This window comes from Trachypithecus francoisi, unplaced genomic scaffold, assembly GCF_009764315.1.
Source record: "Trachypithecus francoisi isolate TF-2019V2 unplaced genomic scaffold, Tfra_2.0 Lachesis_group10, whole genome shotgun sequence".
Taxonomy (NCBI): domain Eukaryota; kingdom Metazoa; phylum Chordata; class Mammalia; order Primates; family Cercopithecidae; genus Trachypithecus; species Trachypithecus francoisi.
The window spans coordinates 52,579,630-52,595,940 of record NW_022681455.1 but is presented as its reverse complement, the minus strand read 5'-3'; the positions used below and the strand labels follow the sequence as shown (position 1 = coordinate 52,595,940).

At 41.6% G+C, this 16,311-nt stretch overlaps 1 protein-coding gene across 2 annotated transcripts in view; it reads right to left on the bottom strand.

Moving 5' to 3' along the window:
* Positions 1-4,434: 4,434 nt before the first annotated feature.
* The window catches only part of EFHC1 (EF-hand domain containing 1), an 84,065-nt gene continuing 72,188 nt past the window's right edge, over positions 4,435-16,311 (bottom strand). Inside the window, exons 10-11 of one of the 2 annotated variants that reach the window (XM_033217430.1) lie at positions 6,759-6,969; positions 4,435-4,811 (exon numbers count right to left, since the gene is read on the bottom strand). In XM_033217430.1, coding sequence (XP_033073321.1) covers positions 4,740-4,811; positions 6,759-6,969 — 283 coding nt within the window. In that variant the 3' untranslated portion in view covers positions 4,435-4,739. The remainder of the gene's footprint in view (positions 4,812-6,758; positions 6,970-16,311) is intronic. The other variant, XM_033217431.1, reaches the window with a different exon arrangement.

Here is a 16,311-nt window from a genome sequence, read left to right as displayed (position 1 = left end):
TGCCATTCAGGATTTTAGTAGAAAAAGTGATTTGCTCTAACATTTGTGGTTCCTACCCTTGCTGCTTTGTATAAACTAACAGGTGAGCAGCAAGTGTGTGGACACCACAGAAATGGCCTGCTGGCTTTGGTCTTTCATGAAATCGCTTTTACACCTTGTGATGGTGCTGTCAGAGATCAGCTTCTCAATCTTAAGTAAACTTAAAAGGAGATGCAAGGCAAGAAGTGGACAGCAAACTTAAGGAGTGGATGTGGATAGTGCCAGCTTTGTTGAAGACAGTTCCCTCTGAGACTATAGGCCTAGCTACTCAGAAGGCTGAGGCAGGAGGATTGCTTGAGCCCAAGAGTTTGAGGCTGCAGTGAGCTATGGTCACACCACTGCATTCCAGTCTGGCAACAGAGTAAGACCCTGTCGCTAAAAAACAGAACAAACAGAAAAACAAAACAACCAAAAGCAGGCTAGAGGATACTAAATGAGACCTTCCTAAATCTCCATTTTGGCTGAGACCCAAAGCTGAGGACAAAAATTGGCAAATATTTCCATATGTTGCAGATTTGCTGCTGATCCATGAATGATTTGCTGAGGAGGAGCCCAAAGCTCCTCTACCACAGGAGGCAAGAGTGATGGAGAAAATGCCAGAAAGTGCAAGCTTCTTGAAAGAGGCTGTTAGAGTACCTCGGGTCTGCAAGCTAAGTGAGGGGATACTTTAAAAGACTCAGGGTTTGACATGTGTCTGTCCCCTGGAGTTTGGAGAGCACAAGGTTTGGGGTACCTGGTTCTCCCCTGAAACAGTCTAAAGGAAAGGGATTGAGCTGCCTAATTACACAGCCAAGAGAGCCATCTGGGTGAGAACATGGTGAGAGTGCACAGCCTGGAAGGTGTGTCAGCCTGAAAGGGCCTCCTGGGAAGATCAGAAGGAGCCTTGGAGAGCATGCCATTAGAGCCGGGGTGGTCAGTTACTGACTTGGTCCCCTCCACCTGAGAGTGCTGCACTGGGCAGTTTCCGGTTGGAAAGAGTTCTAAGTACTCACCAAAATGGGGCTCTGAGCAAAGGACATGGAATCAACCTAGATGCCAATCAGTGGTGGATTAGATTTTTAAATGTGGTATATCTAACACCATGGAATACTATGCAGCTATAAAAAACAATGAAATCATGTATTGTAAAAAACAATGCAACATGGATGCAGCTGGAGGCTATTATCCTAAAGTGAATTGATGCAGGAATAGAAAACCAAATTGCGTGTTCTTACTTCTAAGTGGGAGCTAAACATTGAATACACACAGACATAATGGGAACAATAGACACTGGGGACTACCAGAGTGGGGAGGGAAGGTGGGGTATGTGCAGAAAAACTTACTGGGTACTATGCTCACTACCTAGGTGCAATATACCCATGTAACAAACGTGCACATGTACCCCCTGAATCCAAAAAGAGAAAAAAGGTGCTCTGGGAGAAAGAGTCAGCCTTTGGGCACATGTCACCTAGAGACTGGGCCCCACATTATGACATTACTAGCCACAGAAATAAGACTTTGCCCTTTTTCTCTGGTTTCTACCCCCTTAACCTTTCCCAGAGCCTACATGGGCTAGAAACAGCAGCATAGCTGAATAGGAACAAAGGGAGAAGACAGAAAGAAGGGAGGAAGAAGGAACCACTATCATCACCCCAGTATACGCACACTGTACCACAGGCTTCTAAGCCTGGGGAAGGACTGAGCTGGGCCAGGCAGGATAGAGCTTGGTAATTTTGAAACTGAAAAAACTTGTAAAATACAGATAGTCCCCAACTTTCAATGGTTCAACTTATTTTCCTACTTTACAATGGGCTTATCAGGGTTATTAAATGTGTTTTCAACTTGTGATATTTTTTACTTATGTGAGTTTATGGAGACATAACCCCATAAGTAGAGGAGCATCTGTAGTTGAAAGTGAGATACTGTTTTAAATAGTTATAGGGCCGGGCGCGGTGGCTCAAGCCTGTAATCCCAGCACTTTGGGAGGCCGAGAAGGGCGGATCACGAGGTCAGGAGATCAAGACCATCCTTGCTAACACAGTGAAACCCCGTCTCTACTAAAAAATACAAAAAAAAACCTAGCCGGGCGAGGTGGCGGGCGCCTGTAGTCCCAGCCACTCGGGAGGCTGAGGCAGGAGAATGGCGTGAACCCGGGAGGCGGAGCTTGCAGTGAGCAGAGATCCGGCCACTGCACTCCAGCCTGGGCGGCAGAGCAAGACTCCGTCTCAAAAATAAATAAATAAATAAATAAATAAATAGTTATGAGCAACTGAGGGTCAAAACAAAACATGGGTTATTCCCAAGATAATAACCTGGAACAGAAAAGGAGTCAACATAATACATTCACAGCCCTTTCAATAAGCTAGTTACAAGTGGCCAAGCTCATTAAGGAAGGAAACACCAAGAGAAGTCCCTAGAAGTTCTGAGAGGGCAAAGCAGTCTGAATTCTATGTAACTCTATCCTCACTCATACCATATTTTGGGTGGCTTGAGGGAATTTGAGATAGCATGTTTAAAGATGAACTTAGTGGCTGACTTCAACCAAAGAGCAGCCCTGATTCTAAAAAGCCAATCAGAGCTCACTAGAGGATAGTAACTGCAACTAGTCTTTCCTTCCTCTCTCAAGGCTGGGCTCTCTAAAAGCGGTATTTTTCTAATTTTTTTTTTTTTTTGAGATGGAGTCTTGCTGTGTCACCCAGGCTGGATGGAGTGCAGGGCGTGGTCTCGGCTCACTGCAACCTCTGCCTCCAGAGTTCAAGCGATTCTCCCATTTCAGCCTCCTGAGTGGCTGGGACTACAGGCACACGCCACCACACCTGGCTAATTTTTGTATTTTTAGTAGAGATGAGGTTTCACCATGTTGGCCAGGCTGGTCTCGACCTCCTGACCTCCAGTGACCCACCCGGCTCCATCTCCCAAAGTGCTGGGATTACAGGTGTGAGCAAGTGTTCCCAGCCAAATCTTTTTATTTTTATTTTTTTTACTACAACCCACATCAAGAAATACATTTTACATGATGATCCAGTAAATCCACTCTCATTTGAAACAGAAGTCTCAGCCCAGCATGGTGAAACCCTGTCTCTACTAAAAATAAAATTTAAAAAATTAACTGGATATAGTGGCGCATGCCTGTAGTCCCAGCTACTCGGGAGGCTGAATCACTTGAACCCAGGAGGCAGAGGTTGCAGTGAGTTGAGATCACGCCACTGCGTTCCAGCCTGGGTGACAGACTGAGCCTCTGTCTTGCTCAAAACAAAAGAAAAAAAGAAAAAATACCCTGCTAGGTATACCAGATATTTTCTATTATATTCCTCCTCCTTCTTCTTTTTTTTTTAATGCAGGTCTAATGGGCCTAGAACCACAGTTTGAAAAATGGGTGTATATTTCCCTCAGTATCAGGGTGGGCAGATGGGTAGTGGTGGGCCCACTGACTAGCAGTAACAGCGATACTGTGTACTGATTCCAACATCCCAGATGATTCTTTTAGAGAATTCTAACATTCTTCCTGCTCTTGATCATTCTACATCTGAATTAGGGTTATCCAGAGAAAGAGAACCAATAGGATGTATGTATACACATATATGTGTGCATATATACACATATACATATATACATATAAACATGTGCGTGTGTATGTATATATATTATACATATATATTATATATAAGTGTATATATTATATATAGATAGATAGATATAGAGAGAGAGAACGAGTCATAAGGAATTGCTCACACAATTATGAAGGCTTACAAGTCCCAAGATCTGCAGGGTAAATTGGCAAGCTGGAGACCCAGGAGAGCTAAAGGTATAATTCCAGTCTGAATCCAAAGGCCTAAGACTTGGGAGAGCTGATGGTTTAGGTCCAGTCTGAAGACCACCAGGCTCCAGAACAACAGCTGATGTTTGCATTTGTGTCTGAAGCCAGGAAAAGGCTGATGTCCCAATTTGAAGCCAGTCAGGCAAGAGGAATTCTCTTACCTGGGGGAAGGTCAGCCTTTTTATTCTACTCATATCTTCAAATGATTGGAGGAGGCTCACCCACATTAGGGAGGACTATCTGTTTTACTTAGTCTTCTGATTCAAATGTTTATCTCATCCAAAAATACCTTCACAGAAACCCCCAGAATAATGAAATATCTGAGGCTGGGCACAGTGGCTCATGCCTATAATTCCAGCACTTTTGGAGGCTGAGGTGGTAGAATTTCTGGAGCTCATGAGTTTGAGACAAGCTTAGGCAACATAGTGAGACCTTGTCTCTACAAAATAATTTTTAAAATTAGCTGGGCATGGCAGCTTGAGACTGTTGTCCCAGCTACTGGGGAGGATGAAGCAGGAGGATCACTTGAGCCCAGGAGTTTGAGGCTTCACAGAACTAGGATAGTGCCACCACAGTCCAGCCTGGATGACAGAGTGAGATCCCATCTCTAAAAAAATTTAAAATATTTTTTAAAAAAGAAAGAAAGGAAATATTTGGGCCCCCTGTGGCCAAGTCAATTTGACACACAAAATTAGACATTGCTATACCTCTAATGCCCTAAATAAGGCACCAATCTTCGATCCTATTAGATCCAATTTAGTTTTGACTTCAGTAGGAGTGAAATAAGAACCAAAACAGAAATAAAACTTCAGGAACTCTGTAAATGCCTCTATGAAGAATGTAAGGTGTATTTCAAAGCATAATTCCAATATCAGAAATTGTATTGCATTTTCTCATCAGCAGGTCAGTTTGAGAAAGCACGAACAAAGTTATAGTAGTTAATCTTGCCTTCTCCATGAGAGCACATCCTGATTAACTGCAGAGAGAGCAAAAAGAATAGGTGAGACAGATCCACAGGGCTTCTGTCAGCTCAACTGCAGAGTGCGCTTATACATAATGATCCCCAGCCTTTGTAAATCAGTTCAGAATTTTTATATCTTCAAGTTGATTCTGAAATGATCCTGTGAACCTGGCAGGTAGGACAGACATCATCCCCATCTTACACTTAATGAAACCAAAGATGGATGGAGTAAATGACCTTCCCTGTTGAAGGTTGAAAGAATGAGGGTCATGATCAACTCAGTATATCACTGGAGGCTATATGAGTAAACAGCAAACTGTTTCTCATGAAAGCAGGATGTTGGCAAACTAACAAACTGTATCTGCTGCCCAGAAGGAATGCTGAGGGCAGTCACGACCCAGGCACAAGTGTTTCTTGTGATTAGGCACATCTGAAGCCTGTTAGCAATAATGTGAACCTATGATCAATTAAGCAACTGACCAATCGTTACCTCCTCCTCCCTGTTCTTTCTACCCAATAAAGATGAAGGGGTGTAGAGGCTCGGGCAGCTGCCTTTGCTCACTAGAAGCAGGGAGCTCTCTTCTTTCCCTTCCTTTAAAATAGTTACTTTTCTTTTAAGTTTTCATTTCTGCTTTCATCCTCCTTCATTAACTCTTGTAATGACGGTCTCAAATAGTAACAGTAGTAATTGTTGTAGTGACGGTCTCAAGTAGTAACCGTGGCAGTCTGCAACACTTCCCAAGATTTAAGAACTAACATCCATATTTATACAAGCACTTTTAGTTGTTTTTATATTCAAATAAAAGACTGTCTACTCAGCTCATGAGGAGTAAGACTTTTTAAATAGCAGGCTCTTGCTACCGCAGCCTAACAGAAGGGTCTGGTAATGCCACTGCTCAACCTGTGTCCCTTGAAACTCAACTGTGACTGGTAACGGACTGACTTTCTGTGGTTATTTTTATAAGACATGTGCAAATCTGTCCCACCCCCACTTCCCTGCTGCACTTGCCAATGACTGCCATTCCTCTCTCCCATGTAAGTTCCCACATCAGACAGTATGAAGAATTTGAAAATCAAAAGTTGGGCAAGCAGTCAACCTAAAATTTGAGGCGCTAAATGTGTGTTTGGTCCACATAAACAAATACTCTTCTATCTGCCCTCCTACTCACTCCCTGCTAATGTTTCTATGAAAAATCCTTGTCTCCAACCTAGTCACTAGCCCTAAACCAAACCCTTTCCTAAATGACTCTTAAATTATGAACACCTATTTTGGCTAAAAGATCTTTAAAAGGGCCTACAGAACCTCAATATTCTTAATCAGTAAGAATGTCTCATGATAATAAGCCACAGTCCTTGGCATTTCTCAGGGGGACTTTGTTCTGACTTCCAAGGGAACCCTGGCTAAAGGGTTTATAATGAAGAAAAGGCATGAAAGTCCCCCTTCAACTGACTTAGAAAAATTCAATGAAGAAAACTTCCATGCCCTTTCTCCATCTGCTGCTTGTCATGCTACCATTACTGACAGATGCCACAGCCCTCCCACAGTGGTCACGCCCTCTTCCATGCTAACCCTACTGATGGGCCAGTGTAGGTATCAGCTGTGAAGGATATCAAAGGTTGCCAACCAGTCTGCTCAATCAACTTATCTTTGAGTCTCCCCTTGGTAGCTGCCCCTCCTGGATCATCTCTGTTGCTCTTATTCAGTCCTGACATGTTGGTCTACTAACCACTCTGTGTTGTCCAGCCCCAGGCCCACTTAAAGGGATGCCCTGCAACAGCAATTAGAAAAGAATGCCAATGCTAGAATCAATGGGCAATACCTAATCAGGACAGAATAGTAGATCTGATCTGAACATCCTAAATCTGTCCCAGCTATAGTGAAATACATATACAATCACCTTTAGGAAAGAATGATCAGTGCTTAGCCTCTGCAATCAACTCAGAAGAGTAATTCATACTGACCTCCTTAACCAAGGAGTCATCCACTGGGACGTTAAGTGATTCACAGATTTTAAAGAACATGTCTCTGTCCACATATCCTGAAGCTTCCTTGTCGTAAATTTGAAATGCCTCACGAATGTTGTCTTTGCATGAGTGATCTTTCAGTTGCTTCTGAACTGTGTCTATTAATGCTTCCAATTCCTGCACGCCTGGATCCTTTTCAGTTTGCTTGCTGGAGAGAAAGGAAGGAAATGACTGCACGTGGTATTTATTCTTGACCAATCTCATCTCAGTGACCAAAGTTCCTACTTGATGAAATCAGGGAAGCTTCTAATCCCAGCTTTGAGACTGAGCTGACCAATGACTGAACACTTGCCCACAGGCCGATAGCTGACCTCCACATCAGGAAGGCCTGATTAGGGGCAGTTTTTGAATTTCCTCCCTTCTTGCTCAGCCTCCTTTCCTGCCATCTGTTAATCACTGCACTACAAGGAGGCAAATCTAATACCACCACCATGCCAAATTTGGTATCTGTGGAAATCACATCACTGTCTCTTACTGATGTTGCAGATTCATGTTTCCTCATCTACAGCTAAATGCCTGAGTGATATATATAGAGAGAGATGACAGATAGATAGATACAGATATCGATATCGATCTGCAGCCAAGAATCAACCTTCTATACTTTTAATATTATTCCCTGTCCAATTCACACTGAATTTTGTAAAAGGTTATCTATGGAAGCTAAGAGATTGCTCTGTGAGGTAGAGTGAGAAGTTTGGGCTTAGCATTTACTGAAATTAAGAGAGAATAGGAAGATGGCCGAATAGGAACAGCTCCAGTCTCCAACTCCCGGCGTGAGCGACACAGAAGACCGGTGATTTCTGCATTTTCAACTGAGGTACTGGGGTCATCTCACTGGGGAGTGCCGGACAATTGGTGCTGGTCAGCTGCTGCAGCCCGACCAGCGAGAGCTGAAGCAGGACAAGGCATTGCCTCACCTGGGAAGCGCAAGGGGGAAGGGAATCCCTTTTCCTAACCAGGTGAACTGAGTCACACAACACCTGGAAAATCGGGTAATTCCCACCCCAATACTGCGCTTTAAGCAAACAGGCACACCAGGAGATTATACCCACACCTGGCCAGGAGGGTCCCACGGCCATGGAGCCTCCCTCATTGCTAGCACAGCAGTCTGCGATCGCAAGGCAGCAGCAAGGCTGGGGGAGGGGCGCCCGCCATTGCTGAGGCTTAAGTAGGTAAACAAAGCCGCTGGGAAGCTCGAACTGGGTGGAGCTCACAGCAGCTCAAGGAAACCTGCCTATCTCTGTAGACTCCACCTCTGGGGACAGGGCACAGCTAAAAAACAACGGGAAGCAGCAGAGGCCTGTGCAGACCCAAACGACTCTGTCTGACAGCTTTGAAGAGAGCAGTGGATCTCCCAACATGGAGGTTGAGATCTGAGAACGGACAGACTGCCTGCTCAAGTGGGTCCCTGACCCCTGAGTAGCCTAACTGGGAGACATCACCCACTATGGGCAGTCTGACACCCCACACCTCACAGGGTGGAGTACACCCCTGAGAGGAAGCTTCCAAAGTAAGAATCAGACAGGTACACTCACTGTTCAGCAATATTCTATCTTCTGCAACCTCTGCTGCTGATACTCAGGCAAACAGGGTCTGGAGTGGACCTCAAGCAATCTCCAACAGACCTACAGCTGAGGGTCCTGACTATTAGAAGGAAAACTACCAAACAGGAAGAACACCTATACCAAAACCCCATCAGTATGTCACCATCATCAAAGACCAGAGGCAGATAAAACCACAAAGATGGGGAAAGCAGGGCAGAAAAGCTGGAAATTCAAAAATAAGAGCGCATCTCCCCCTGCAAAGGAGTGCAGCTCATCACCAGCAACGGATCAAAGCTGGTCAGAGAATGACTTTGATGAGATGAGAGAAGAAGGCTTCAGTCCATCAAACTTCTCAGAGCTAAAGGAGGAATTACGTACCCAGCGCAAAGAAACTAAAAATCTTGAAAAAAGAGCGGAAGAATTGACAGCTAGACTAATTAATGCAGAGAAGGTCATAAATGAAATGACAGAGATGAAAACCATGACACGAGAAATACGTGACAAATGCACAAGCTTCAGTAACCGACTCGATCAACTAGAAGAAAGAGTATCAGCGATTGAGGATCAAATGAATGAAATGAAGCGAGAAGAGAAACCAAAAGAAAAAGAAGAAAAAGAAATGAACAAAGCCTGCAAGAAGTATGGGATTATGTAAAAACCAAATCTACGTCTGATTGGGGTGCCTGAAAGTGAGGGGGAAAATGGAACCAAGTTGGAAAACACTCTTCAGGATATCATCCAGGAGAACTTCCCCAACCTAGTAGGGCAGGCCAACATTCAAATTCAGAAATACAGAGAATGCCACAAAGATACTCCTCCAGAAGAACAACTCCAAGACACATAATTGCCAGATTCACCAAAGTTGAAATGAAGGAAAAAATCTTAAGGGCAGCCAGAGAGAAAGGTCGGGTTACCCACAAAGGGAAGCCCATCAGACTAACAGCAGACCTCTCAGCAGAAACTCTACAAGCCAGAAGAGTGGGGGCCAATATTCAACATTCTTAAAGAAAAGAATTTTCAACCCAGAATTTCATATCCAGCCAAACTAAGTTTCATCAGTGAAGAGAAATAAAATCCTTTACAGATAAGCAAACGCTTAGAGATTTTGTCACCACCAGGCCTGCCTTACAAGAGATCCTGAAGGAAGCCCTAAACATGGAATGGAACAACTGGTACCAGCCATTGCAAAAACATGCCAAAATGTAAAGACCATCGAGGCTAGGAAGAAACTGCATCAACTAACGAGCAAAATAACCAGTTAATATCATAATGGCAGGATCAAGTTCACACATAACAATATTAACCTTAAATGTTAATGGACTAAATGCTCCAATTAAAAGACACAGACTGGCAAACTGGATCAAGAGTCAAGACCCATCAGTCTGCTGTATTCAGGAGACCCATCTCACACGCAGAGACATACACAGGCTCAAAATAAAGGGATGGAGGAAGATCTACTAAGCAAATGGAGAACAAAAAAAAAGCAGGGGTTGCAATCCTAGTCTCTGATAAAATAGACTTTAAACCATCAAAGATCAAAAGAGACAAAGAAGGCCATTACATAATGGTAAAGGGATCAATTCAACAGGAAGAGCTAACTATCCTAAATATATACGCACCCAATACAGGAGCACCGAAATTCATAAAGCAAGTCCTTAGAGACTTACAAAGAGACTTAGACTCCCATACAATAATAATGGGAGACTTCAACACCCCACTGTCAACATTAGACAGATCAACGAGACAGAAAGTTAACAAGGATATCCAGGAATTGAACTCATCTCTGCACCAAGCAGACCTAATAGACATCTATAGAACTCTCCACCCCAAATCAACAGAATATACATTCTTCTCAGCACCACATCACACTTATTCCAAAATTGACTACATAATTGGAAGTAAAGCACTCCTCAGCAAATGTACAAGAACAGAAATTATAACAAACTGTCTCTCAGACCACAGTGCAATCAAACTAGAACTCAGGACTAAGAAACTCAATCAAAACCGCTCAACTACATGGAAACTGAACAACCTGCTCCTGAATGACTACTGGGTACATAACGAAATGAAGGCAGAAATAAAGATGTTCCTTGAAACCAATGAGAACAAAGATACAACATACCAGAATCTCTGGGACACATTTAAAGCAGTGTGTAGAGGGAAATTTATAGCACTAAATGCCCACAAGAGAAAGCAGGAAAGATCTAAAATTGACACTCTAACATCACAATTAAAAGAACTAGAGAAGCAAGAGCAAACACATTCAAAAGCTAGCAGAAGGCAAGAAATAACTAAGATCAGAGCAGAACTGAAGGAGATAGAGACACAAAAAACCTCCAAAAATCAATGAATCCAGGAGTTGGTTTTTTGAAAAGATCAACAAAATTGACAGACCGCTAGCAAGACTAATAAAGAAGAAAAGAGAGAAGAATCAAATAGACGCAATAAAAAATGATAAAGGGGATATCACCACGGACCCCACAGAAATACAAACTACCATCAGAGAATACTATAAACACCTCTACTCAAATAAACTAGAAAATCTAGAAGAAATGGATAATTTCCTGGACACTTACACTCTCCCAAGACTGAACCAGGAAGAAGTTGAATCCCTAACTAGACCAATAGCAGGCTCTGAAATTGAGGCAATAATTAATAGCCTACCAACCAAAAAAAGTCCAGGACCAGATGGATTCACAGCTGAATTCTACCAGAGGTACAAAGAGGAGCTGGTACCATTCCTTCTGAAACTATTCCAATCAATTGAAAAAGAGGGAATCCTCCCTAACTCATTTTATGAGGCCAAAATCATCCTGATACCAAAGCCTGGCAGGGACACAACAAAAAAAGAAAATTTTAGACCAATATCCCTGATGAACATCGATGCAAAAATCCTCAATAAAATACTGGCAAACTGGATCCAGCAGCACATCAAAAAGCTTATCCACCATGATCAAGTGCCTGGGATGCAAGGCTGGTTCAACATTCGCAAATCAATAAACGTAATCCAGCATATAAACAGAACCAAAGACAAGAACCACATGATTATCTCGATAGATGCAGAAAAGGCTTTTGACAAAATCAACAGCCCTTCATGCTAAAAACGCTCAATAAATTCGGTATTGATGGAACGTACCTCAAAATAATAAGAGCTATTTATGACACCCCAGCCAATATCATACTGAATGGGCAAAAACTGGAAAAATTCCCTTTGAAAACTGGCACAAGACAGGGATGCCCTCTCTCACCACTCCTATTCAACATAGTGTTGGAAGTTCTGGCTAGGGCAATCAGGCAAGAGAAAGAAATCAAGGTTATCCAGTTAGGAAAAGAAGAAGTCAAATTGTCCCTGTTTGCAGATGACATGATTGTATATTTAGAAAACCCCATTGTCTCAGCCCAGAATCTCCTTAAGCTGACAAGAAACTTCAGCAAAGTCTCAGGATACAAAATTAATGTGCAAAAATCACAAGCATTCTTATACACCAGTAACAGACAAACAGAGAGCCAAATCAGGAATGAACTTCCATTCACAATTGCCTCAAAGAGAATAAAATACCTAGGAATCCAACTTACAAGGGATGTAAAGGACCTCTTCAAGGAGAACTACAAACCACTGCTCAGTGAAATAAAAGAGGACACAAACAAATGGAAGAACATACCATGCTCACGGATAGGAAGAATCAATATCGTGAAAATGGCCATACTGCCCAGGGTATTTATAGATTCAATGCCATCCCCATCAAGCTACAAATGAGTTTCTTCAGAGAATTGGAAAAAACTGCTTTAAAGTTCATATGGAACCAAAAAAGAGCCCGCATTGCCAAGACAATCCTAAGTCATAAGAACAAAGCTGGAGGCATCACGCTACCTGACTTCAAACTATACTACAAGGCTACAGTAACCAAAACAGCATGGTACTGGTACCAAAACAGAGAAATAGACCAATGGAACAGAACAGAGTCCTCAGAAATAATACCACACATCTACAGCCATCTGATCTTTGACAAACCTGAGAGAAACAAGAAATGGAGAAAGGACTCCCTATTTAATAAATGGTGCTGGGAAAACGGGCTAGCCATAAGTAGAAAGCTGAAACTGGATCCTTTCCTTACTCCTTATATGAAAATTAATTCAAGATGGATTAGAGACTTAAATGTTAGACCTAATACCATAAAATCCGTAGAAGAAAACCTAGGTAGTACCATTCAGGACATAGGCATGGGCAAGGACTTCATGTCTAAAACACCAAAAGCAACGGCAGCCAAAAGCCAAAATTGACAAATGGGATATGATTAAACTAAAGAGCTTCTGCACAGCAAAAGAAACTACCATCAGAGTGAACAGGCAACCTACAGAATGGGAGAAAATTTTTGCAATCTACTCATCTGACAAAGGGCTAATATCCAGAATCTACAAAGAACTCAAACAAATTTACAAGAAAAAAACAAACAACCCCATCAAAAAGTGGGCAAAGGATATGAACAGACATTTCTCAAAAGAAGACATTCATACAGCCAACAGACACATGAAAAAATGCTCATCATCACTGGCCATCAGAGAAATGCAAATCAAAACCACAATGAGATACCATCTCACACCAGTTAGAATGGCAATCATTAAAAAGTCAGGAAACAACAGGTGCTGGAGAGGATGTGGAGAAACAGGAACACTTTTACACTGTTGGTGGGATTGTAAACTAGTTCAACCATTACGGAAAAGAGTATGGCGATTCCTCAAGGATCTAGATCTAGATGTACCATTTGACTCAGCCATCCACTACATGGTATATACCCAAAGGATAATAAATCATGCTGCTATAAAGACACATGCACACGTTATGTTTATTGCGGCACTATTCACAATAGCAAAGTCTTGGAATCAACCCAAATGTCCATCTGTGACAGACTGGATTAAGAAAATGGGGCACATATACACCATGGAGTATTATGCAGCCATAAAAAAAGGATGAGTTTGCGTCCTTTGTAGGGACATGGATGCAGCTGGAAACCATCATTCTTAGCAAACTATCACAAGAACAGAAAACCAAACACCGCATGTTCTCACTCATAGGTGGGAACTGAACAATGAGATCACTTGGACTCGGGAAGGGGAACATCACACATCGGGGCCTATCATGGGGAGGGGGGAGGGGGGAGGGATGGCATTGGGAGTTATACCTGATATAAATGACGAATTGATGGGTGCTGATGAGTTGATGGGTGCAGCACACCAACATGGCACAAGTATACATATGTAACAAACCTGCACGTTATACACATGTACCCTAGAACTTAAAGTATAGTAAAAAAAAAAAAAAAGAAAAGAAAAAAAAAAAGAGAGAATAGTAGCACAGGGTGTTGGGAAGACAGCGGTCTAACCCTTCAAAACACAACCATAATAAGTAGAGGCTCAATTTTTATTTCCTCTGCAAATGAAGGTACAGTTATAAAATTAAAAAGTTTAGAGCTGAAAGATTCCCTCATATTTCATCTTCATAAATCCTTTTAGAACAAAATGGGCCAAATAAACTCAGTAAGCATTCTTCCCTCTTTCAGTGATGAGAAAACACATCTGAAGACCTGAGTGACTGATCCCACATCCCATGTCAGCGGCAAGACTAGCACTCACATCCCACTCCAGTTCCAATATATTCTCTCAATTGTGCCCAGTCACCTCTCCCTGAATTCCTCTCCTTCTATAACTTGAAAACTGTCAATCTACCATTGCTTTTCTGTATTTATTTTTCTTGTGTATACTATTTTTAAAGTTCACTGTTGCCAATAACCTCTTTTTAACTTATTTCCCCCTTTTACCTGCTGGCAAGTCTTGCTGGGGAAGGTATAAAGTGGAATAACCTTTCAGGAAAAATTTGGAAACCTGAAGCAACAGTCCAGCAAATAATCTCAAATAATTTATCCTAAGGAAATAATCATGGGTTGTATGCAAAGATACATGTATAAGATTGTTTTGAGATAGCCCAAATGTCCAAAAATAGGGGATGAAATAACTTACACTACAATAAAGGAACAGAATCATACTGTAGCCACTGAAAATGCTGCAGAAAGAGTATAAAGATATTTTTAGTGAGAAAATCAAGACATAAATGTATGTATAGAGTGTTACCTTGTGTTATAAAAGTTGTGGGGCAATAAGAGTATGTACTTAAAGTTGTTTATATTATTTAAAGAAACTCTGAAAAGATATTCAAAAAAATCAATGAAAGAGGTAGTTTCCTATGGGGAGTGGAGGGTAAGAAGTAGGTACATGAAAGATGGGGTAGGAGCAAAGCTTCTCCTTGGTCCCTTCATATATATGTCTTAAAATAATTCATTTCACAAGGGTTCATGATAGACTATCAAGTGAAAAAAGCAAAATAGTATTACAGAATTTTCCACTTTATATGCATCTTTAAAAAACAAAATATTAGAAGTAGTTATCTCTGAGTTATAAGATTTTCAAAAATTTTTGCTTATTTCCATTTCTATTACCTAGATTTTTATTCCCTAAATTTTCACATGCTGGTCATGTGTTACTTTTGTAGTAAGCCAAGAACAATAAAAATTGTTGTAATAATCCCCAATATCTAAATGCTCTGTGGCATTATTCATTATAGAAGCAGAATATGTTTATCTGATTAATGTAATTCAAATCATATATACTAAATTATGAATGACCACCAGGGAGCTATTTTAGTGGCAGGAAGCAGTCAAACCTCAATCTTCCACGTGTTTCCAAGAACTAGAGCCATGAAACATATAAAGTTAAAATGTGATCATCCAATCATTTGGGGAAAGAGACAATAACTCTCCCTTTCCCGAAGGAGCTAGATTCCCATTCTCCTTTATACAGCAGGAAAAATGCCCATGGCATCTGCTGCCTTTGAGTAAGATGGAGTAAATTCACAGATAGATAGCAACAGGTGGTACTGTTTAAGGAAGAGCTAGTTAAAGTTACAGCCCTTACTTACTGCCAAAGCCCAAGTCAGGGCACATTCTGGAAAAGAGCTGCAAGTTACAGGGCAAGCTTTGCTCACATGGGTCAACAAGAAAACACAGGGGCCAGATGGTTATGCCCAACAGGGACGGCCAACTGAGAGGTGGCTGGAGGTCCTAACATGCTGGGTGAAGACTCTGTGCCAAGCCCTCCAATGACCTTCCTTAACTTCCATAAAAGTGAATCTGTTTTATAGAGTGGCTAATCTTCCAGAGGTAAGAGGGATGTCACAGTTTTCTGTGTGCTCTTCGAATACTTTGCTATGAGCATCCTGGCAAAGTTCTCCACTTAGAAAATGAGACAGATAAGCAAAAAGAAGGAATAAGGAAGAGTTAGAAAGATGAAAATGACAATGGCTTCGTTTTTAGTTGTACAAAGTGGGAGATGCTGGTGGCTCAGATGAACAAAGACATGTTGAAAATAGATTCAGCAGAATGGTCAGCAGAGCAATTCAGATACTGCAATGTCTAGAAAGTTTAGAGAAGGCAAGCAAGAGGACAAAAAACAGGACCTTGAGAAATGCCAACCTAGTAGACAGAAGTAGGAAAGACACACAGAATAGGCTTTAAGAGAGCTAAGACTACCAAAAACTTTGAGTTTCCAGAACTCAAAAGAGGATTTCAAAAGAGGGGTGGTAATCAATATTATATGCAGATCAGAAAAACTGAACACTAGATCAAGGGGCCAGCAAACTATGACACCCAGGCCAAAGTCAACCTGCTGCCTATTTTTTATACATAACATTTTATTGAAATACAGCCACTCCTATTCATTTACATATTGTCTATGGCTGCTTTCATGCTGTAAGGGTAGAGTTGAGTAGTTACGCCAAAAAAGGTATGATCCATAAAGCCTAAACTATTTACTACCTGTCCCTTCACTAAAAAAAGAAAAAAAAAAGAAAAAAAATTGCCAACCCTTGCTCTCAGAGAATAGATTATGAGCTCCCT